At 61.6% G+C, this 21,756-nt stretch overlaps 4 protein-coding genes across 6 annotated transcripts; 3 read left to right on the top strand and 1 right to left on the bottom strand.

Annotated features, from left to right (window-relative positions):
* Nucleotides 1-5,976, top strand: TBX10 (T-box transcription factor 10). The gene is given in 9 exon segments (XM_065882474.1): nt 1-30; nt 1,915-2,219; nt 2,855-2,956; nt 3,289-3,460; nt 4,447-4,602; nt 4,912-4,979; nt 5,194-5,288; nt 5,691-5,897; nt 5,900-5,976. Coding segments are annotated over 9 exon segments (1,212 nt in total).
* A 1,408-nt stretch (nt 5,977-7,384) lies between these two features.
* On the top strand, nt 7,385-9,565 carry NUDT8 (nudix hydrolase 8). The gene is made up of 4 exons (XM_065883053.1): nt 7,385-7,623; nt 8,265-8,397; nt 8,971-9,048; nt 9,150-9,565. The coding sequence occupies exons 1-4, from the start codon at nt 7,430-7,432 to the stop codon at nt 9,375-9,377; spliced, it is 633 nt and encodes a 210-aa protein (XP_065739125.1). The 5' UTR covers nt 7,385-7,429; the 3' UTR covers nt 9,378-9,565.
* A 71-nt stretch (nt 9,566-9,636) lies between these two features.
* On the top strand, nt 9,637-15,298 carry LOC136127058 (double C2-like domain-containing protein gamma). Its single transcript, XM_065882473.1, is given in 17 exon segments — nt 9,637-9,661; nt 9,746-9,891; nt 11,283-11,369; nt 11,467-11,538; nt 11,607-11,847; nt 12,010-12,028; nt 12,252-12,312; nt 12,387-12,458; nt 12,676-12,733; nt 12,736-12,778; nt 12,867-12,913; nt 12,916-13,001; nt 13,091-13,144; nt 14,507-14,661; nt 14,769-14,825; nt 14,951-15,090; nt 15,168-15,298. Coding segments are annotated over 17 exon segments (1,494 nt in total).
* A 522-nt stretch (nt 15,299-15,820) lies between these two features.
* Nucleotides 15,821-21,284, bottom strand: NDUFV1 (NADH:ubiquinone oxidoreductase core subunit V1). Of its 3 annotated transcripts, none has more exons than XM_065881474.1 (10): nt 21,109-21,284; nt 19,924-20,006; nt 19,680-19,850; nt 18,785-18,972; nt 17,762-17,947; nt 17,111-17,323; nt 16,801-16,967; nt 16,409-16,490; nt 16,079-16,224; nt 15,821-15,974 (listed from the first exon to the last, which is right to left on the bottom strand). In XM_065881474.1, exons 1-10 carry the CDS (start codon nt 21,178-21,180, stop codon nt 15,888-15,890), a joined length of 1,395 nt encoding a protein of 464 aa, XP_065737546.1. In that variant the 5' UTR covers nt 21,181-21,284; the 3' UTR covers nt 15,821-15,887. The 3 variants fall into 3 exon arrangements, with proteins under 3 accessions (XP_065737546.1, XP_065737545.1, XP_065737547.1); XM_065881473.1 differs by having other exon boundaries at nt 17,762-17,951; nt 18,789-18,972; nt 21,109-21,235; XM_065881475.1 differs by having other exon boundaries at nt 17,762-17,951; nt 18,789-18,972; nt 21,136-21,180.
* Nucleotides 21,285-21,756: the final 472 nt, after the last annotated feature.

Raw genomic sequence — 21,756 nt, 5'->3', positions numbered from 1 at the left:
ATGACGTACATGCTCCAGCAGGACGGTTGGGTGATGGGCAGTTGCCCATGTGATGGCCTGGTCTAGGTGGTGGGGGGCATTAGCCCATCCACCCTTCATGCCCCTCTCAGTGAGACCCACCCACCTCCAGACTACAGAACTCCCAGGGGCTTTAGTGAGGTGCCACTTCTCACACGTGGCCCTCAGGGCTGCTAAGGTTGGGGCCATGGGCCCGGAGCCCCACACTCTCACCAGGCACCTACTGTGCACTGACTCTGGCCAGCACATCACACGCTATACCATCCCAGGAACCTCCGTCTACCCATCTCTCTATCCGTCTATGCATCCATCCATCCAACACCAAAATTCTACCTCTGCCCAGAGGATCTCATGGTTTTACCAGGTCCTCAGCCCCTTATGGGGCTGCTAGAAACTAACAGTTTGTTTTTCAGGATACTTTTCCTAGTTTAAAAATTGTAATTGTGTTAAAATATACAAAACATAAAGATCATCATTTTAACCATCTTTAAGTGTTCAGTGGCATTAAGTACATTCACTCTGCGGTGCAACCATCACCACCATCCATCTCCAGAACTTTTTGCATCTTGCAACACTGAAACTCTGTCCCCAATAACATTAACTCCCCTTCCCCTCCCCCTGTCCCTAGCAACCACCTTCCTACTTTCTGTCTACGAATTTGACTCCTTCAGGCACCTCTCACGAGCGGAATCACACAGTATTTTTGTGACTGACTTGTTTCACTTAGCGTAGCATCCTCAAGGCTCATCCCCGTTGTAGCCTGTGGCACGATTTCCTTCCTTTTAAAGGCTGAATAATATTCCATTGCCTGTATAGACACATTCTGCTTATCCACTCATCCATCGACGGACACCAGGGTTTCTTCCACCTTTTAGCTATTGTGAACGATGCTGCTATGACCACCAATGTACACACATCTGTTCGGGTCCCTGCTCTGGATTCTTTTGGGTTTATACCTAGGAGTGAAACTGCCGGATCATACGGTGATTCTACCTTTAATAATTTGAAGGACTGCCAGCAGTTTTCCACAGGGTTCACACCATTTGAGATTCCACCAGCAACGCACAAGAGTTCCAATTTCTCCACATCCCCGCCAACACGTGTAATGTTTCATTTCTTGTTTTTGTGATTGTTTTGGACTTTGGTAATAGCCATCCCTGTGGGTGTGAAGTCGTATCTCGTTGTATCGATAGTTAGGTGGTTTTTTTTTTTTAATCAGAAGGGTGGAGCTGTGGCAGAGCTTTTGAGTTTTTGGCCAAGACCTGTGCCAGGGCTGCAGATCAAAAGGTGGGCTCTTTAGAAAAACGTGAGGAGGCCAGAGCAGAAAGATGCTAGAACCAGCTTCTGGAGGCAGGATTTGGGCCCGTTTGGGGGGTCAGAGATGGGTAAGAGTTGTTCGTGGTAATTCGGGGATCGCCTTCAGCTCAGTATTCCTTAAGCAGCACGAGGGAGCCAGGTCTCCCCAGAGCTGAGAAAGACCCCCCACCCCCATGACCCCACGCGTCACGTCATCCATAACAGATGTCCTTTATGAAGGGCCTACTGTGTGCCAGGCTCGTGCGTGTCCTCACAAATCCTCACATCAGCCCTATAAGGCAGATATTAAGAACCGTTTGTGACAGATGTGGAAACTGAGGCTCCGGGAGGTGAAACAATTGGCTCAAGGCCACTCGGCCTCTTGATGGCTCAAAGATTCCCTGGGGAGCCTGACAGGTCCTGTCTCTGGTCTCCAGGAGCTTTAAGTGAGCATTTACCTCATGAAGTGATGCCGAGTTGGGGATCCTGTGGGAAAACAGGCCTGGCAGTCAGGGGGAGCTTCCTGGAAGAAGAGGCATCTAGGTGCAGCCTGAAAGATGAAGGCTGGCTGGGTGGAGTGGGGGTGGGTGAGGTGAACAGGGGCCCACACTCCATCCTCCCTCTCCAACCTTCCTCTCTGCCGGCCTCGGGGTATTTGCCCCCTCGGAGACCTACCCTTTGCCCATGACGAGCTCCAGCTGGGAGCCCCAGCTGGACTCCCTGTTACCATCAGGCCCTTCCACCAGCTCCACAGGGGCCCAAGCCATGGCTGAGCCCACAGAGCAGGGCCCCAAGAACCCACGTGTGTCTGGTGTGACGGTTCAGCTGGAGATGAAGGCTCCGTGGGAGGAATCTAACCAGCTGGGCACAGAGATGATTGTCACCAAGGCGGGCAGCTATGAGCAGTGCTGGGGGTGGGGGGGGCGGGCAGGGCGGTGGCGGGAGTGGGGGGCAGGGCGGTGGCGGGAGTGGGGGGCAGGGCGGTGGCGGGGGGGGCAGGGCGGTGGCGGGAGTGGGGGGCAGGGCGGTGGCGGGGGGGGGGCAGGGCGGTGGCGGGAGTGGGGGGCAGGGCGGTGGCGGGGGGGGGGGGGGCAGGGCGGTGGCGGGAGTGGGGGGCAGGGCGGTGGCGGGGGGGGGCAGGGCGGTGGCGGGAGTGGGGGGCAGGGCGGTGGCGGGGGGGGCAGGGCGGTGGCGGGAGTGGGGGGCAGGGCGGTGGCGGGGGGGGGGCAGGGCGGTGGCGGGAGTGGGGGGCAGGGCGGTGGCGGGGGGGGGGGCAGGGCGGTGGCGGGAGTGGGGGGCAGGGCGGTGGCGGGGGGGGGCAGGGCGGTGGCGGGAGTGGGGGGCAGGGCGGTGGCGGGAGTGGGGGGCAGGGCGGTGGCGGGGGGGGGGCAGGGCGGTGGCGGGAGTGGGGGGCAGGGCGGTGGCGGGGGGGGGGGGGGGGGGGGCAGGGCGGTGGCGGGGGGGGGGGGGGGCAGGGCGGTGGCGGGGTGGGGGGGCAGGCCGGAACCACAGTCGAGCTGCTGAGCACCCCCTCCTGCAGGAGGATGTTCCCCACCTTCCAGGTGAAGATCCTGGGCATGGACACGCTGGCTGACTACGCCCTGCTCATGGACTTCATGCCTTTGGATGACAAGAGATACAGGTCCGGGCCTGGCTGGGGGTCACAGCTCAGACCTCAGGCACTTGGTCGGGGAAGTAGACCCCCACCAGCACCCTGAGGGAGGCAGGGGCCAGTCGGAGCAGTGCTGGGGGTGGGGGGGCCCATCCTGGGCAGCAGTGGGCGCACCTGGGCAGGTAGGGTGGGCTAGCCCAGGGCAGACAGCACTCTGGAGCCTCCGGTTCTTCATGTGCCGACGGGGCCAGTGCATGGGCAGTAGCAGAGATGCCCTGTCAGTCTTGGCTCCGGGTGGGGGCAGCAGATGAGGTGCCGTGGGCTGCAGTCGGGGCGCCCTCGCCACCTCGCTCTGTCCCCAGGTATGCCTTCCATAGCTCGCCCTGGCTGGTGGCGGGCAAGGTGGACCCGACCACGCCTGGCCGCGTGCACTTCCACCCCGACTCGCCGGCCAAGGGCGCACAGTGCATGCGCCAGATTGTGTCCTTCGACAAGCTCATGCTGACCAACAACCTGCTGGGCGACAACGGCCACGTGAGGCCCGGGCCACAGCGGGGAGGGGTTGGGCCAGGGCAGGGGACGCTGGGGCCTGATTGTGATGAAGCCCGAGCCAGGGCTGGCTGGGCCTTTGGTGCCCCAGTTCACCTGGCCGGGGGTCGGACAGCAGAGACTGCCAGGCGGGTGGGCCAGGCCCACGTAGGTGCAGGAACCCGGCACCACTGACACTGTGTCAAACAGACAAAGATCCCTGCCCTCACGGGGGCTCACCTCCTGGGGTGCCAGGCAGATGGTAAGCATAGAATCCAGACGGCAGAAGGGTGATAAATGCCGGGAGAGAAAGGAAACAGGGAGCGGGGCTGAGACGGAGGGGGCCGTTGAGTTCAGGGGGCTCAGGAAGCAGCTGAGGCGCTATTTGAAGAGGGGTCTGACGTAAGTGGAGGAGGGAGCCTGTGCGTACAGAAGGGGGAGCCGTTGCAGGCAGAGGGAACAGCAAGTGCAAAGGCCCTGAAGCTGGAGAATGCTGGGGAGTTGAGGAAGCTGTGAGGAGACTCCCGTTTGGCTGGGGTGGAGCTCAGAGGGGCAGTGGGAGGGGAAGGGATCCTAGGGGCATCCAGCACTGCTCTGCAGGGCCAGTTGGCTGTGGAGAGGATTCTGGTCTTTACTCTGTGTAGCTCACGAGGGCTCTGAGCTGACTCACTGGGGCTGCTGTGTGAAGGGAGTGCAGCCAGGAAGCAGCTGTGGAAATCCAGGAGAAAGATGACGGTGGCCCGGTGGGGTGGAGCCAGTGGGGTGGGAAAGGTGGTCAGATCCCGGATAGTTCCGAGACAGCTGGGGTGTGGGAGTGAGAGACACCAAGCAGCCTGGAACCTCCAACAAAGGGGCCTTTGATACAGAACTGCAGACTCTCAAGTTCAGACCCGGCACCGCCGCTATCAGATGGGGGCAGCGGGCCCTGGAAGAAGGGCTTCGGCCCCAGAGAGGGTTTGCGGCTGCCCCATTCCTTCCGCACCCCCCCGCAGATCATTCTCAGCCCCGTGCACCGCTACCAGCCGCGCTTCCACGTGGTCTTCGTGGACCCACGCAAAGACAGTGAGCGCTACACGCAGGAGAACTTCAAGTCCTTCATCTTCACGGAGACCCAGTTCACGGCCGTGACGGCATATCAGAACCACCGGGTGGGTCAGGCCACAGCTCGTGAGGCAGCTGCCAGCCCACCTCACAGGGGGGAAACTGAGGCGCCAGGCTCTTAGGCCCCACAGGCACACAGACCCCTGCCCTTCTCTCCTTCCCGGACTCAGTGGGCATCTACCCACAGTCCTTCCCCTGCCTTCATGCCCACTGGCTCTGTGGCTCCCGGGCTGAGGGTCCCAGGTCCCAGGGCCTCCAGATTGGGGACGGGGTGGTCCAGGGAGGAGAGGGTGGCTGAGCCCGGGGCCCACAGCCTTTCCCCAGCTCAGGGCTGGCCCACCCTTTCTCCTCTGCAGAGCACCCAGCTGAAACTCACCAGCAACCCTTTTGCCAAGGGCTTTAGGGAGAGTGACCCGGACTCCTGGTACCGTCTGGCCCCTGACAGCTCCGCCCAGCTGCCCTAACCCACCCCCTCACCCCATCCCTATCCCCAGGCATCTCCTAAGGCCTCCGACCCTTCCTTCAGGGTCACGCCCACTGGCTTGTCCCGGGGTCCCACTGTCTGACTCTGACCATGACCCTTGGCCTGGGTTCTCCATCTTGACCCCCTGCCTCATTTCTGCTTGCCCCACCTTCAGGCCTATATCTCCACGGCCCCTGCTCAGCGTCCGGACCCGGAGTCGCAGCAGCCTCCGCCCCTGCCTGCCGAAGGGCTCCACAGAGCAGGAGAAAGGTCAGGCCCCAGGCCCACAGACACAGTGGGACCAGAGCCTGCGTAGTGGACGGGGCCACGGGGCCCCCAGGAAGGGGCTTCCACATGCTCAGCAAGCTCCCTGGTCATCTGTGTGTACAGAGAGGGGGAGGCAGAGAGAACGGTGCCGGGACGAGGTGCTGAGAGCAGGGGCAGGGGCGTCGGGGGGACTTCCTGGAGGAGGTGGTTCCCGAGCTGGGCCTTGGAGGACTGGGAAGGGTTTGGACAGAGGGAGAAGGTGGGGGAGAAATTCCAGGCAGAGGGAAGAGCAAGCACAAAGGCTAAGTGGCGGGCAACTTGGGGTGGGAGGGGCAGGGAACGGGACGGGAAGGCTGAAGGTGTGAGGGGGGGTCTGGGGCCCACTCACACCATTTCCTCCCTCAGACCGCAACAAAGCTCCAGCCTTCACCTCCAGGACCCCTGCCAGGCTCCACCATCAGCTGCTGGCTCCCAAGGCTCTGCTGGCCTCAGCCACCTACCCGCCCCTCACCTACCAGGGCCTGTACCCTGGAGCCTCAAGCCCCCTCCGAATCCCAAGGGCCCGACCGACACCATACCCCCTATCCAATATCCAGGCTGACAGGGATCGGGGAGCCTCCCCTTCCCAGCTGGACTGGGGCTCCTCTCCCGCACTGCAGTGCGCCTGGGGTCTGGCCAGGACCCACAGTGATGGTAGGGTCCTGTGGACAGAGTCCTCTTACCCTGGAGGCCCCCCTCTTCAGCCTCAACTCTGCAGAGACATCCTCCCCTCACAAGGAAAGCAGGGCAGGTGGAAGCCAGAGAGGAAAGCTACCTGCCCAGAGTTCCAGCAAAGCTGGGAATGGTGTCAGGCTTGGAACCAGAGCCCCTACCTCCCAACCTGCCCCCTTCTGCCTTGGAAGTGACTCCTCCAAACCCTGCTTTACCTCTCTCTTCCCTGCAACATTAAACTGTTTGGAATGGGTGGCCAGCTGCACTTCTGTCCTTGGAGGCCAAGGCGGAGGGCCTCAGGAATGCCCACACCCCAGAGTCTGGGCTGCAGACATCGCAAAGCTCTGCCCAGTGCTGCTGGCATCCCTGGGAGCACAGAGTGATGGTAAAGGTGGCGACACATGCTGAGTGGCAGGGCTGTGAAGGAGGCTGCGTTCCTGCCCTCTGCCTCGTGTGACCAGATGAGGACTGAAATTGCAACTCAGGGAAGCACCCGTTCAAAGTCGAAGCAAAACATGGGACACCTGCCATTCCACGTTTAGGTGCTAAGTGCGTGGCTGGGGTGTGTAGTCCTCGAGGGGCCAGAGGCTGGCCGAGGGGTGCACAACACCACAGGCAGTGACCACAGGGATCAAGGTGAGGGTGGCGGGAGGAGTTTGAGAATCCGATCAACACTCCAGGTAGGAGAGCTTCTAGAGAAAGTGACATTTAAACCAACACCTATAAGAGTAGAAATTGCGGAGGACGGGGGTTGGGAGGAGAGACGAGCTACCGGCGGCGGCGGGAAAAGCAGGGAGAAGGCCGGGGACTGGAGTGGGACCCTTGGAGCGAGAGGGCGCGGCGCGTGCCACCCAGTGGAACCAGGAGAGAGGGCCCGGAGGGTGGGTAGGGCCGGGCACTCCTCCCGCGGCCCCAGGCGTCTCTGCCCCGTAGACTCCCTAAACGCCAACCCCGAACATCCTGGAGCACTTCCTCTGAGGTCCCGGACCCCCGCGGGCGCGGAGAAACGCGGGTCCCGGCGGGGCCTTAACAGCCAGACACCCCGACTCGCGAACCCCGCGGTCAGCACGGCCGTGCCCGGTCGCCGGGCCAGGCGCGACGCCAGCTGCTCTAGGCGTTCGTAAGGGGACACTCTCCAGACCATCCACGCCAGCTCCGCCCCGCCCCAAGCCCGCCCCAAGCCCGCCCCTCTACCGGAAGTCCAGGCTATCTGGTGACGCCCCTTGGCCACGCCCCACAATTCGCGGAGAGGCCCCTTCCCGGCCTGGGCCCGCCCCTTAATCGGGCTCCGCCCCGTGGGCAAGGCCGCTGCCGCTACGGAGCCCCACCCTGCGGGCAGACTCCTCCCACGGCCCGCCCCCCAGATTCCCGAGACACCCTGGAGTGTGCGCTCTGCCCGGTGACCTCGGTTTCCCGGCCGCGCTGGGCCGGACATGCTGCCCGACTGCCTGTCGGCGGAGGGCGAGCGGCGCTGCCGGCGGTTGCTGGCGGGGGCCACGGCCCGGCTCCGCGCGCGACCTGCGGCGGCCGCGGTTCTCGTGCCGCTGTGCTCGTTGCGTGGGGTCCCGGCGCTGCTCTACACGCTGCGGTCCAGCCGCCTGCCCGGGAGGCACAAGGGTGACGTCAGGTACACCGGCCGGGAACTCCTCTCCCTTCTAGGAAGAGGCCGCTGAACCCGGAGACCACAGGGTCGTGGGCAAGGCACTTAGCCTTTCCGAGCCTCGGTTTCCGCCTCTGTAGAATGGGTCTGGGTCTGAGAGCCCGTCAGGCAGAGGGCTATGGCGGGAGTCAGCAACCCACGTCCCTCCGCCCCGAATCTGGCGCCGCAGGTGGTCCTGCCCGGGCGCCGCGCGGATCGCTCGACACCTCGTTCAGATCTGTGTCCCCCTCCAGAAAGGCAGGACTCCGCCCTGTTCCAGCGACTACTGGGAGATTCGTGTCCCCGAGCCGAGGAAGCGCGCGGGGCGGGGTTACCTGGCTTCCCGCCCTGGCCCCGCCCCCGGCGGGAATTGGGGACACCCTAGAGTCAATGTCAGCGCCTCTGGGGCCACCATAAGCAGAGTTTGCCTGTCTGAGCCCCAGGGCCTCTCTCCCTTACTCCCGTTGTTCAGGGAAGTAAACTGGGCCTGGAGCGGTCGTGTGGCTTGCCTAGCCCTCTCTGCAAACTAGGGGCGGAGACGTTATTTAGGTGGGTCACTGCCACAGCCTCCACCCCCACCCCTCCACGGCCCCAGCAGCCCGAGAACCAGGCTCCCTGTGCCTGTTCAGTTTCCCAGGTGGCAAGTGTGACCCCGCTGACCTCGACGTGGTGCACACGGCCCTGAGGGAGACCCGCGAGGAGGTGGGCCTGGTTGTGCCTGAGGAGCACGTGTGGGGAGTCCTGAGGCCCGTGCACGACCAGGTATGCCCGCCAGGCCCTGAAACCACCACCGGCCCTTGCCCCATTCAGCCCCTCTGCTTGCCCTGGGCTAGGAGCAGGGACCCCAGGGACAAGGAGGGTGGTCATGGACTGTGGCAGTCATGGAGTACGGTGGGGACACCTGCCTGGCAGTTGTGTTCCATCCTCACACAGCCCGTCAGGAAGGGGCCAGGGGTATTTTATCCCCTTTCACGAGGGATACTGAGGCTCAGGTCCTGGGGTGGAGGTGGCTCCGGGGTGAATCAGCTCTGCTCTGCTCCGTGGACAAAGGTTGGGGAGGGCTTTGCAGGGTAGGTAGGGACTGAATGACCACTGGGAGATTTTAGGGTAGTAAAAATAAGGAAAAGCGAAGGCCCAGAGGCCTGAATGGGTCGAGTGTGTTTGGGGGGCCTGAGTCAGTCAGTGTGGCTGGAGCGAGTCCAAGGCCAAGGGCCAGGTGGACCTGGCCTGCACTGCTAAAGGCCCCTGGAGTCTTTCTCTCAGGCTCCCTGCCCCAGCCCCAAAGCCCTGTCGAGGGCGTGCCTCCCCTGACTGCCTGCCCTCCTCCTGCCTCAGCAAAAGACCACTGTGGTGCCAGTGCTGGCCGGCGTGGGCCCACTGGATCCCCAGAGCCTCAGGCCCAACCCCGATGAGGTGAGTGGGGAGATGCTAGGGGTGGAGTCTGGGCCGTCCGGATGGGCGGAGGCTGCAGTGGCCAGTGCTCTGTCTACCCTCTCGCTGCCTCCTGCCCACAGGTGGATGAAGTGTTTGCACTGCCCCTGGCCCATCTGCTGCAGGAACAGAACCAGGGCTATACCCACTTCTGCCATGGTGGCCACTTCCGCTACACACTGCCTGTCTTCCTGCACGGGCCACACCGGATCTGGGGGCTCACGGCCGTCATCACTGAGTTCACCCTGCAGCTGCTGGCACCTGGCGTCTACCATCCCTGCCTGGCCAGCCCTGAGCTGCCCAGGGGCTGATGACCTGGCCCTGAGCAGCCCCTGCCTTTGCCCTGCCATGCCAGCTCCACTCCAGGACTGAATAAAGAGCCTTTGCCAATTCCGTGGCGACTGCACCTTCTGCACTGGAGCCCTGACCTTGGGCAGACCCCATGGGACAGCTGGCCTCCTGGCTAGGGTGCCTCTGGATAATCACACTGTTACCTGCTGTGCCCACTCACTGTGTGCCAGGTGCCTGGAGTCTTTTTTTCTCATTTCACTCTCACCACAACCCTGTGAGATGGGGCCAACGCTCTCCCTGGCTGGTGAGACTGAGGCTCAGGGAGGGTAGACACCTTGCCCAAGGTCACCCCAGTTTGGGATTTGAACCAGGCCCTCTCTGACTCCAGAGACCAAACTCCTAGCCACTACCCTGTACGAGCTCCTGTTCCATCTTCTGTGCCTGGCTGACCATGTGCTGGGCAGTAGGCATCCAGAAAGGAGCCCTGCCTGCTACTGCAAACCTCTACCATGCCACGCTCCCACCATGTGCCAGGTGCTATGCTGGGGTCCCATCTGTGCACCGGCCAGATGCTACTCTGCCCTCTGGGGGTGCTCAGTCTGTGGGAGATCTGAGACCAGGTCACACAGATAATCATGTGATTGTACATTAATTACTCACAGATATGTAATGGAATTATGTATCAATCATGTAAATCTCTGTGAGAGAGTTGAAGGGGTGGGCAGTCTAACCTTGACACGGTGGACTGGGCAGTATTAGGCAGGACAAGTGATAGAAAACCCCACCCACTAGCTGACTCTGCCAAAGGAAGAATGGTGATTACAAACTCTAGAGATAGACCAGCTTCAGGTATAGCTGGATCCAGGAGCTCAGGGACTCTTCTTTCCACTGTATTGGCCTCACTCTCAGGAGCATTCTCTACTCCACAGGGGTGAGAGGTGAGAAGAGGGCAACAGCTCTAGGATGGCACGGTACCAGCATCCCATCAACAGAAAACAGCTTCTCTTTCTGGGCCAGTCTATCCCAGAATTGTACTTTATTGGCCTGCTTCGGGTCACATGCCCTTCCCTGAACCTGTCACGTGGCTGCTGGATTTGGAATTCATTGATTGGCAGGGTCTGGGGCACAGGCCTGGGGAGCAGGGTGAACCTCCTAGAGTGAGAGTAGCGAAGGTGTGGCCCCCAAAGGACCTCTGGGGAAAGACAGGGAAGGTTGAGCAGGTAAAGGCAGCCACGTTCCCCTGCAGAGAGTGACCTTGAGACCATAGGTAAGCAGGAGCAGGCCAGGTCAAAGGGCAAGGGAGGAAAGTCGGGGCACAAGGAGCAGCATGTGCACACAGCTTGGGGTGTTCTAGGAAACCAAGAGGGGCCGTGGGGACATGGGGGGAGGGGCCCAGCACTCGTGGCCCCAGTGAGCGGCCAAGGGGACCAGCCTCAGTGATGGGGTAGGATTTTATTCCAGGCTGGCAGAGGGGGAGGGAGGTGCCGAAGTGATCGGATTCAGGTGTTAAGAAGCTTGAGCTCCAAGGGGACCAGGTTGCCGTGGCACCCCCACCCCGTCTCTGCAGAGCCCTCCCCGCCCGCCCATCTCCCCTCCCCCTAGCCTGCCCTCCACACCCCTCCCCCTTCCCACATGCCTCCCCACACCCCTCTGTCTCACCTACCCCTTCCTCCCCACACTCCCCTCCCATTGCCCCTCATACCCCTTGTATCACCTCTGGCCCTCCAGCCTCACCTGGGAGCAGGGCCACGTGATGGCCATAAAAATAACTCTCCGGCTGTGTGTGAATTGGGGAGGGTTGGGGGAGAAGGAGAGAGGCTGGGCCCCAGCACTAGGGAAGGGGCCCTTGGGGTGGAGGGCAGGGAGCTGCTGGTCTCCTGGGCCCCAGAGAAGCGTCTGAGTCCCACCCCTTCCCCCGTCCCCAGGGCCACACTCTGGCTCTCTGGGTCACCTCCGTCAGGCGCACACCCAGCACCCAGCGACCCAAACCAGACGGAGGAGCTCTCAGAGCGGTAAGTAGCCCAGCCGGCCTACCTGCCAGCCCACGGGGTCCCCCTCCCGGCTGGAGGCCCCCACCCTGCCGACCTTGACCTTGCGCTCTGTCCTCAGGTCTCAGCTGCTGCCCAGGACCCCCCCCCGCCCCCCACCAACACCCTCAGTGATGCCTCCTCGCCCTGTCTGGTTGGCCTGATGCGGTGCCCTCATCTCCGGTGCTCAGGGGCTCCTCTGAGTGCCGCCTCCATGTCCAGGCCCCCATGGCAGACACGGCGGGCCAGGGGCGGGTGAGCGTGCAGGAACACGTGGCTATTGACGTGAGCCTGGGCCCCATCCGGCCCATCCACCTCATTTCCGACTACTTCCCGCACTTCTACCCCTTTGCTGAGCCCACCCTGCGCACCTGAGACCTACACCCTCCAGTGACCCCCACCATTCACTCTGCATCCCAGTCCCAGCCGGACCCAGAGCCAGAGGGAGACTCAGACAACAGCAGTGAGTGGGCGCAGGGGACAAGGGGGACCCTCTGGGCCCAGCCCACCCAGGATGGGGTCTGGGGCATCCCCAGGCTTCTGACCTGGGGAGGGGCGGGGCAGGAGGCATGGCGCCGGGGCGGAGGTTGATGTAGAAGCTGACCTGCCAGCCACCTGCCCTTAGCCACCCTCGGCACCCTCGAGTTCACGCTTCTTTTTTTTTTTTTTTTTTTTTTTGCAGTACGCAGGCCTCTCACTGCTGTGGCCTCTCCCGTTGCGGAGCACAGGCTCCGGACGCGCAGGCTCAGCGGCCATGGCTCACGGGCCCAGCCGCTCCGCAGCATGTGGGATCTTCCCGGACTGGGGCACGAACCCGTGTCCCCTGCATCGGCAGGTGGACTCTCAACCACTGCGCCACCAGGGAAGCCCCACGCTTCTTTTTGACACAGACAATAGCACACTGCACTGCACAGCTCACCGTGCCAAGGTGAGGATGGGGCGGCATCCCTGGGTCCCAGGTGTGGGCCCCGGGCCTGTCCCACATCCACTGTCTCTTCCCAGGGCCTCAAGCCACCGGCCTCGGGCTCCGTGGACACCTATGTCAAAGCCAACCTGCTGCCTGGGGCCAGCAAGGTGAGGGTGAGACACAGGCCCCTACTGCTGTCCCTTGGCCGCACAGCCAGCCTGGAGCACCCACCTGGCCTGCCATGCCCCTCTTCCCCAAGGCCTCGACCTCAGACAGGGAGCCCCCCGTTGCTGGGATGTGCAACTAGAGGCTATATGAGGGAGGGGGACCAGGCTGGGGCCCTGGGGCCCGACAAGGCTCTGACCCTCCCTGCTCAGCCCCCAGGCCAGCCAGCTGCGGACACGCATGGTTCGGGGCACAAGGGGGCCTGTCTGGGAGGAGGCACTCATGGCTTCACCCTCCAGGACACCCGGCGCAACACCCTGTGGTGAGGGTAGGGCCTGGGCCACAAGGGGGCAGGGCCGAGGTGGGGGGTGAGGGCTTGCCTGGCCAGGTCTGACCTGCGTGGCCACCAGGCTGTGCGCCTGGGAGGACCCACAGCTGCAGCAACGGCGGCGGGCGCCTCGCTGCGGGAGCTGCGGGTGCCCCTGGGGAAGCTGGTGCCCAACCAAGCCAGGAGCTTCGATGTGTGTCTGGAGGGGCGAAGGCTGGCGAGTGGGCTGGTGCACAGGGTGGGGCACGCAGGGAGGGAGACCTGGGCAGTGGGCAGCCAAGGGGACCGGGCTCTCTGCTCTTTCAGACCCAGAGGCCCAAGAGCCTGGACACGGCACGTGGCGTGTCTCTGTATGAGGAGGTGGGTGGGACGGCAGATTCCAGCGAGGACTGTGGGGGCAGGTCTGGGCTGGCCCAGGCTGAAGTGTGTCAGGCAGGGACTGATGTGGGCTGGACAGGGGTCCAGGCCCAGGCAGGCTTGGAGAAACTGAGGCCATCTCGCTCACTGGCCCTGTGAGCGCTCATAGTCTCAGGGAACAGCCAGGCCCCAGGGGCTGGGCAGAGGGTGACTTCCGCTGCCAGGGCAGCCCAGGGGAGCTGTGGGGCACTGGCACAAGCCCTCAGGGGGCAGAGACACAGGCCAGCTTGAGGCAGAGGCTGAAGCCAGTGGGATTTGTCCCTGGCCTGAGCTGGGAGGGCAGGTCAAGGTCCGGGAGAGAATGGATATGGTGGGGCTGCATGGCTGCTAGGTCTGCCCGAGGCAGTGTGGGTACCACACTTCTGGGGCTGGTAGTCACAGACACAGGCCCTTGGCAGGAGGCAGTGATGGTGACCGCAGGGGATTTGCAATAGGAAACCAAAGACCTGGGCAGAACCCCTGCAGCCCAGCAGGCCCCCGGCACCCGCAAGGCTGAGGCAGGGCCCTCCGCAGCTCCTCCGGGCCAGAGGGCCAGGTGCTGCTGCCCCGCCCCGTGGTGGAGCCGGGTGTTGCTGCGACTGTCCGTCAGTCAGGCGAAGCTGCGGAGCCCTACTGGGTGGGGCAGGGACCCGCCACAAGCACTTCCTGGCCCAGACCCCACACAGCAGCCCCTTGGCTCACGGAGCACTCCGTTACTGAGAGCTGAACGCCAGCAAGGTGGCTGGGCTTTCGGCAAATCAAATCCCTCGTTAAGTGTGGGAGAAGCACATTCTCTCCAAGGCATCCTCCCAAGTCCTTTGGAAGCACCAGGGGCCAAGCGTGGCAAAGGATGTTCAGAATCTGGCCACTTGGGCTGCGGGGTGTGAGGAGGGGGGGCTTTGTAGCTGAACAGACCTGTATGTCCTTGGGTAGAGAACAGCCTCTTGGAGCTGCCTCTGTGGCACCAGGCTTACCCTGCGGGAGGGTGGTGATGGGTACCTAATGGCAGGCCACCCAGGAAGCTCCTAGCATGTTTGTGGCCCTTAGGGACATCAGTTGCCTTCCCCTCCATGACAAAGATGCCCCTAACTGGCCAGTCACGTAGCCTGGCGTCCCCTTCTCAGGCCCTGGAGGATAGAGCTGAGCTGGAAGTTTCCTTCCAGGGCACTAAGCCAGTGACTGTTTTTGTAAATTGAATCATGAAATCAAACCACTGGCCCCTGACTTCTCTGCAGCCAGTTTGCATTCTCACGTCCAGGCCAGCACTGGTGGGTGGTGGGCTACGGGCCACACGTGAGCTGACCCCAAGCCTACCCCCTGCCCGAGGAGGTGGAGGCTGAGGTAGCCGGGGAGGAGCGTGGGCGCCTCCTGCTGTCGCTGTGCTACAGCTCTCAGCGGGGCAGCCTGCTGGTGGGTGTGCTGCGCTGTGCCCACCTCGCCCCCATGGATGCCAACGGCTACTCGGACCCCTTCGTCCGCCTGTGAGTGTGAAAAGGGGTGGACAGGTGGACAGTGAGGGTTCCTCTGAGCCGCTCGGGGCTCAGGTCTCCAGGGCCACACCTAAGTTGACCCCGTTCTTCCCCATCAGTTACCTGCATCCGAATGGAGGGAAGAAATCGAAATATAAGACAGAATTTAGGCCAGGGCTGGGGGGAGGCAGTCCTGGCTGCTGGGGGTGGGAGGAGGGGGTCAACATCCTGCTTCCGAGAGCACAGGCCCCAGCTACCCTGAGCCATTCACCTGTCTGAGTCTGTTTCTGAGGCTGTGAAGGACCCAAGGCTGCCTCCCTCCTGCCTTTCTGCCCCCTTCCCTGCAGGTCTTCTGCACAGGCCCACGGGAGGAGCTGGCGCAGAAGACACTGCTGGTGTCTGTGTGGGATTATGACCTGGGCACAGCTGACGACTTCACTGGTGAGTGGGAATGTCGGGGAGCTGGGGCGTGGGCCCAACGGACTCCCACACGGCTCCTGACCTGTCCCCCAACCCAGGCGGGGTGCAGTTGAGTAGCCAGGCCAGCGGGGAGCACCAGCAGCACTGGCGCAAATGGCTGGGCCGCACTGACCGCCAGCTGGAGCCGTGGCACCCGCTGGACGGCACGCGCCTCCAGCTCAGCGAGTAGCAGGGGCACCCGGCCTGGCCCTGCTCACCGCCCGTCCCCGAGACTGACCCGCGGCCGCCTCCATGGAGCTGCGAGGACCTGGGGCTGCCTCACCCACCATGTCCACCCCTAGTCAATTGCTTCCTTCCTTCCCCCCTTTCAAATTCACCCCACTGCCAAATCATGAAGAAAAAACCTCTCCTCCAAACCAGACCGGACAGCTGGTTCTTTCCCTGCCCATCGCCTCACAGGGCAGACTGGGCCCTGTCCTCCTTGCTCCTATCCTCCAGAGGCCTTCACTGGGCCAGGCCCAGGTCTGCACCCCAGGCCACAGTTTCCCCCTCCCCACCTGCTTCTTGCACTGAGGGGTCAATGCTCAGGATGGTCTACGACAGACTGACGCACAGGAGGCCAAGTGTAAATTCACAAGACCTTGTGCTGACCTATCCCTCCCAAACCTCCACCTCCGTCTGGGAAATAAGCCTCCAGGAATAATGGGCCGCAGAGGCAGAGTGAAGAGCAAGGCCACAGAGAAGACGCACCGAGTGGGCAGCACTTGCTTTATTGTCCAGCCGTCCAGGCAGATGGATGCTGGCCCAGCACGGCGGGCTCAGGAAGCGGCTTGCCTGGCCTGGTGCTGCTGGGCGAACCGCTGCATCCGCTCCTCGAGCTCCGGCCGGAAGTGTCGGATCAGGCCCTGGGGGTGAGGGTCAGGGTGCTGGGTGCAGCAGGGCCTGAAAATCCCCCAATGCCCGGGCTCTCAGCACCACCCCCAGCACCACGCAGCAGGGCAGCGAGTACCTGCACGGGCCAGGCAGCTCCGTCGCCCAGGGCACAAATGGTGTGGCCCTCTATCTGCTTGCTGATCTCCCACAGGGAGTCGATCTCAGCCGGCCGGGCGTCCCCCTTCACAAAGCGGGCCATCACCTTGTTCATCCAGTCCACACCTGGGCCGTGGCAGCAAGAGAGGGCCTGGTGATCTCCCTAAGCCGGGGTGCGGGCCACAGGGAGGGTGGGGCTCAGAGCAGCCACAGCAGGCTGGGAAGCAGCAGCTGTTTATTCAGGGTCCAGTGCCCGGCCCAGGCCTGGCGCGAGCCACAGAGAAAGCCCCAGCCTGCCCAGCACGCTTACCCTCGCGGCATGGGGTGCACTGGCCACAGCTCTCGTGCTTGTAGAACTCGGTGAGGCGGGCGATGGCTTTCACGATATCCGTCTGGGGAGACAAGGGACAGTGAGGAGGCACCCAAGGCCTGAGCCTCAGCGCCCCCCGGTGGCACACCCTCCTGATTCCAGCGGCATTCTGGCTGTCTCCTCCCCCTGCCGTGGGCATCCTGCCCTGCCCAGGCTCCACGGGCGTGTCTCCCAGAGAAGCCTTGCTCCCCACCTCTCCCACCTCACTGTATCTCAGGTGATACGAACCAGGACCCAAGAGCTGGCAGGAGTTCTCCAAGAGGCCCCGGAAGGGTTACTAACCAGGCTGGCATAAGGCAGGGACTGGGTGGGGAGCATGGGCCAACCCTTACCGAGCGGTCCATGACGATCACGGCAGCCGTGCCCAGGCCCGTCTGCGCCTGCACCAGCGCGTCGAAGTCCATCAGCACCGTCTCACACACGGACTTGGGGATCAGTGGGGTGGACGAGCCGCCAGGAATCACAGCAAGGAGGTTGTCCCAGCCACCCGTGACACCCCCTGGGGCCCCAGTCAGTCCCCAAAAGGATGGATGGTCAGGGCTGGGGCCGGCACACCTGCCTAGCCCTGAGCCCAGGACCTCTGCTAGCCCCAGCCTCAGCTCCTGAGGCTCTCCCACCCTGCTGGCTGGCCCCAGGCCTCACCGGCGTGCTTTTCAATCAGTTCCTTCAGCGGTATAGACATCTCCTCCTCCACGGTGCAAGGGTGGTTGACGTGGCCAGAGATGTTGAACAGCTTGGTGCCTGAGTTGCGTTCGCGGCCAAAGCTGGCAAACCACGCACCCCCTCGGCGGCAGATGGTAGGGGACACGGCCACTGTCTCCACGTTGGCCACGGTTGTAGGGCAGCCGAACACTCCTGTGGGGGAAATGGGATGAGAAATCGGTGGCTTCCAGTGGGTGGGGACAGGTTGCGGCGGGTTTCCTGGCAATGGGGTATGTCCAGGGTCCTGCTCCGGTGGCAGAGAGCCCTGCTTTCACCCCTTTGTTATTCTCGTCCCCCACCGGACCCCAGATTCCAGCAGGAGCTGCGCTGCCTTTTCACCATCCTGCCCCGAGTTCCCGGAAGGTTGGAGAGGACTTGGGTATCTGACATGGGAGCTGAGGCAGGATGAGGGACTGCAGGTGGCACTGGTGGAGCCTCTATGTTGTTCCCACCCTGCTCTCTGTGTCAGGCGCCCAGTGCAGAAGGGACTCAGAAATTCCCTAAGAATGACCAGTGGGGACCTGAAACCAGATCCCGGACTCCACAGGACACAGGACAAGGCCCAGGATCGGGCCAGGTGCCAGGTCTTACCCACGTCTGCAGGGAAGGGAGGCTTTAGGCGGGGCTTGCCCTGCTTGCCCTCGATGGACTCGATGAGCGCTGTCTCCTCCCCGCAAATGTAGGCCCCAGCCCCACGCACCACAAACACGTCGAAATCATAGCCGGAGCCGCAGGCATTCTTGCCAATCAGACCAGCCTCGTAGGCCTCTCGGATGGCTACCTGTGGGACAGGGGTGTGAGGACACGGTCCCCAAGGGCCCAGGAACACTGTGTGTGGGAGGGAGGGGCACTGGCCCAGTGAGCCCATCACCAAAGTCCAGAGCGAAAGCTCCCTTTGGACGCAAGCAGAGGACGCTCTGGGAGGGGTGGGGGTTTTACGATGCGTGTGCTACTTCTGTAATAACAGTTAACCAATTCTCCAACTATATGTATTTTTAAAGACTTTAAGACAATAATGAAAAATTCAGCAAGTAGTTTCTCCAGGTGGTGGATCTGTGGGAGAGTTTCCTTTTGTGTGTGTGTGGTTTCCTATCTTCGTAACGAACGAGTACTGCTTCTGAGTAGAAGAAAAGACCCTGGAGGCTTATTTTTAAATATGTAATAATAATAACACTTACACATCATGCTACCATGTGCCAGGTTATTACTCCCACATCCTTCATCACTGTTGTGTAGCAGCCTAATAGAAAGGTGAGGCTTTGGCCCTGGACCAACTACTACAGGCATCACTGAGCTGAGAATTACTGAAATGACCCCTTGACCCTCCAGGAAAAATGCCCATGTGGGAGTTCTCCAGCCTACCCCTGCCCCAGGAGTCATGGAGCCCTGGAAAGAGTCATGGAGCCCAAGCAGAAGCTCTGGAACATACAGAAAGAGACAGAGGCACTGGGGGCCACGTCCCATTCAGGACACAAGGCATGCAGGAGTGATCACCACTCTCCTAGTGTGACCCCAGACAGATCAGCAGCTAAAATCTAAGAACAACTCTGCCTAGGATTGGGGCATGAAAGTGCACACTGAGCACCTTCTCCTCTGTTGACGCCCCACCTCTGCCCACCTGTAGATTGGACGCCTCATTGTAGAATTCCCCGCGGATGTAGATGTAGGCGGCACGGGCACCCATGGCCCGGCCCCCCACTAGGCAGCCTTCCACCAGCTTGTGGGGATCATGGCGCATGATCTCCCGGTCCTTGCAGGTGCCCGGCTCCCCCTCGTCCGCGTTCACCACCAGATACTTGGGCCTGTGGGAGCCAGCAGGTCAGTCAGGCTACAGGGCCACCAGGGTTGGGCCTTCAACCACATGCCACCCCACTCCACCCAGGGAAGCCTCCTCTGACAGCCAATCCCTCTTTGTCCTCCTGACATGTTCCCAGGGGCTCTGCTTGCTCACCACCGATGACAGAGCGCTCACTGCCTATTCCGTATTTGGGTGGGTATGACCACAGGAAAAATCTTTGCTTTCCCAAGAGCCCCAATCTGCTTTTGGTCACAAAGAGCATTCCGTGAACCTCCACCGTATCTCTGGAGCCAAAAGGAGGCAAAATAGCTGACATTCAGCCTTTGCTTTCTAGGTGCCAACCACAGTGCAGGCCAAAAGCTGTACGAACATTCTCTTTCATCCCTGCACGATATAATATCCACTTACAGAACAGAAACCTGAGGTTCGGAAAGGCCAGAAGACTGCCCAAAGATATACGACTAAAAGGCAGAGCTAGGCACTGACCAGTTAAGTCTGACTGAGTCAAAGTTTTGTGTCGATTCTGCTTCCCCCCCCCCCGTCTCCCCTGAGGAAGACCAGAGAGAACTGGATCCTACCTACCTGAGCTCTGGTTACGTTTTCCCATTTCATTCACTCTTAGTTTCCAAGGAAACAGCCCAAAGGCCCAGGTAAGCCACAGCCACCCCCAAGGTCTCTCCTGCAACCCCATTTCTGCCTGCCTACACACACCTGCCATCTGAGGGCTTATTCATGAAGCTCCATTTAAGGCCAGTTGGGAAGCCAGCACCTCCACGGCCCCGCAAGCCCGACGTCTTGACCTCACCCAGGATCCAGTCAGGCCCCTTCAGCAGAATCTCCTTTGTCTTGTACCAGTCACCTCGACTCTGGGCACCTTTCAGCCTGGACAGAGTGGGGAAGGCAGTAAGGGGGAGGCCCTGCCTCGGGAACCACCAGCCTAAGGGCACCATCTCACCTCCAGTCATGGCGGCCGTACAGGTTGGTGAAGATCCGGTCTTCATCCTTCAGCGAGCCAAATGAGGTTTTCTTGGGTGCTGTCTGGGGACACAGAGGGTCAGCAGGCCCAGCAGAGCTCTGAGGTCATGAGGGGCCAGGCCAGAAGGTACAGAGTTTTGAGTCCCCCGGATTAGAGAGAGCTGGGCTGGGAGGAGGGCAGGGGCCTAAGCCTCAGAACCCTTCATAGCATCATAGCTGCCATCACCACTTAGTAAGCACTTCCTGTTAGCAGGCACGAAACTAAGTTTTCTATATCCAAGACCCCATTTCATTCTCATAACCTTGAGACAGGAATGATTTCCTCCATTTTACAGAAGAGGAAACTGAGGCTCAGAGCAAACTGAGCTTATGAAAGGCACACAGCCCAAAGGAGCAGATGGAATCTAAGCTCAGGTGTGTCCGTGGCCAAAGCCCACACCTGAACTGTGCACAGCACATACTACCCCCCCGAGCCCAGTGTGATGCTATGTCCATTTACTTGTCTGGCTGTGCTGCTGGACCAAAACTTGGTTAGGCCAAAGCCTTGTGCTACTAAACTCTGCTGGCGACAAAATGCACTTTTGGAAGGAAAAGAAATGCCTCACTGCGGCTGGGACACAAGATGACGGAGGGAGGCCCGCTCGGGATAAAACTGTTGAGGAGAGATGGGTCTGGAATTCCACGTGACCCAGTGAGGAGCACCCCAGCTGAGGGCTAAGGGGACCTGGCTTCCAGTCACCCAACCCCTTAAAAGCCAATATGGGGATCGGAGCGCTGAACGAAGAATGAGGAGGCGCACGGCGCTCTCCAAAGCTATTGTCTGCATCTGTAAAATGGGTGAGTGGCCCCTTCACGCCCTACAAAGCTGTGGCGGGAAAAGAATGAGATAAGGACGCTTTGCCACCTGCAAAATTTTCCGTTAAGTCGCGCGGCTGTTAAATAAGGGAAGCCAAGGGGCCGGAGGGCTGGGGGCGGGGTGAGTCAGCCTCCCGTTTGGACCCGTTCCCCTTCTACACCCAAGCCGGATCGGCAACCTTCCTGCCGGGCTAGGGAGATGAGAATGTTCTCCAGAAGGCACTACAGACCCAAGGGATGGAGCGCGCACAGGCGCGGCAGCGAGAGCCGGCCCGCGAGCACCCCTGGCCCGAGCCAGATCAGGCCTCACCGTATCGCCGCTGAATCGCACAGACACCCGTGCGGGGAGCGACCCGCCGAGCAGCCGCCGTGCCGCCAGCATCGCGGGGGCCAAGCCGGTCAGCTCCAGCTGTCACCTTCACGGCTCCGAGGCTGAGGAACCGGCGCGACCTGGACGCTAGGCGGCGCACAGGAAGAACGTCACGCGCCCTGGCGCCGGCGGCGCGCCCAAACTTCCCTGCACCGCACCCGACCCGCCCTTGGCCCCGCCTCCTCGTAGGAGGGCGGAGAGGCCGGAAGTGCCCTGTCTGGCGCTGAGGCTGCTGGGAGATGCAGTCCCGCGGGCTTTCGGACCTCCGTTCTCCCTTCGCGGGATTGGTATTTACTCTCTTGCTCGCCCGCGCTGCTCCATCGCATTAGCCCGTGGACCCTCAGCCTTTCAATCCCCAAGTAAACAAACCTCGCATGTCACCTTCTGCTGGTTCTGGTGTTTTCTGCAAGTTCCGCATTTCGCGTGCTCTTGTTGTATGCACAAGCGTATAGGGGAAGGAGGAGAAATCAGATCGGTGACAGCCCGACCCTCATGACCGCCTTGTAATTATTCTGTCCCCGTCCAAGCCCTCCCAGACTATGATTTTCCCCTCACCCACTACGGGCACCCCTGGGCTCAGAAAAGGAT

This window comes from Phocoena phocoena, chromosome 8, assembly GCF_963924675.1.
Source record: "Phocoena phocoena chromosome 8, mPhoPho1.1, whole genome shotgun sequence".
Lineage (NCBI taxonomy): Eukaryota > Metazoa > Chordata > Mammalia > Artiodactyla > Phocoenidae > Phocoena > Phocoena phocoena.
The sequence above is the reverse complement of the archived record's forward strand: the minus strand, read 5'-3'. Positions and strand labels throughout refer to the sequence as shown.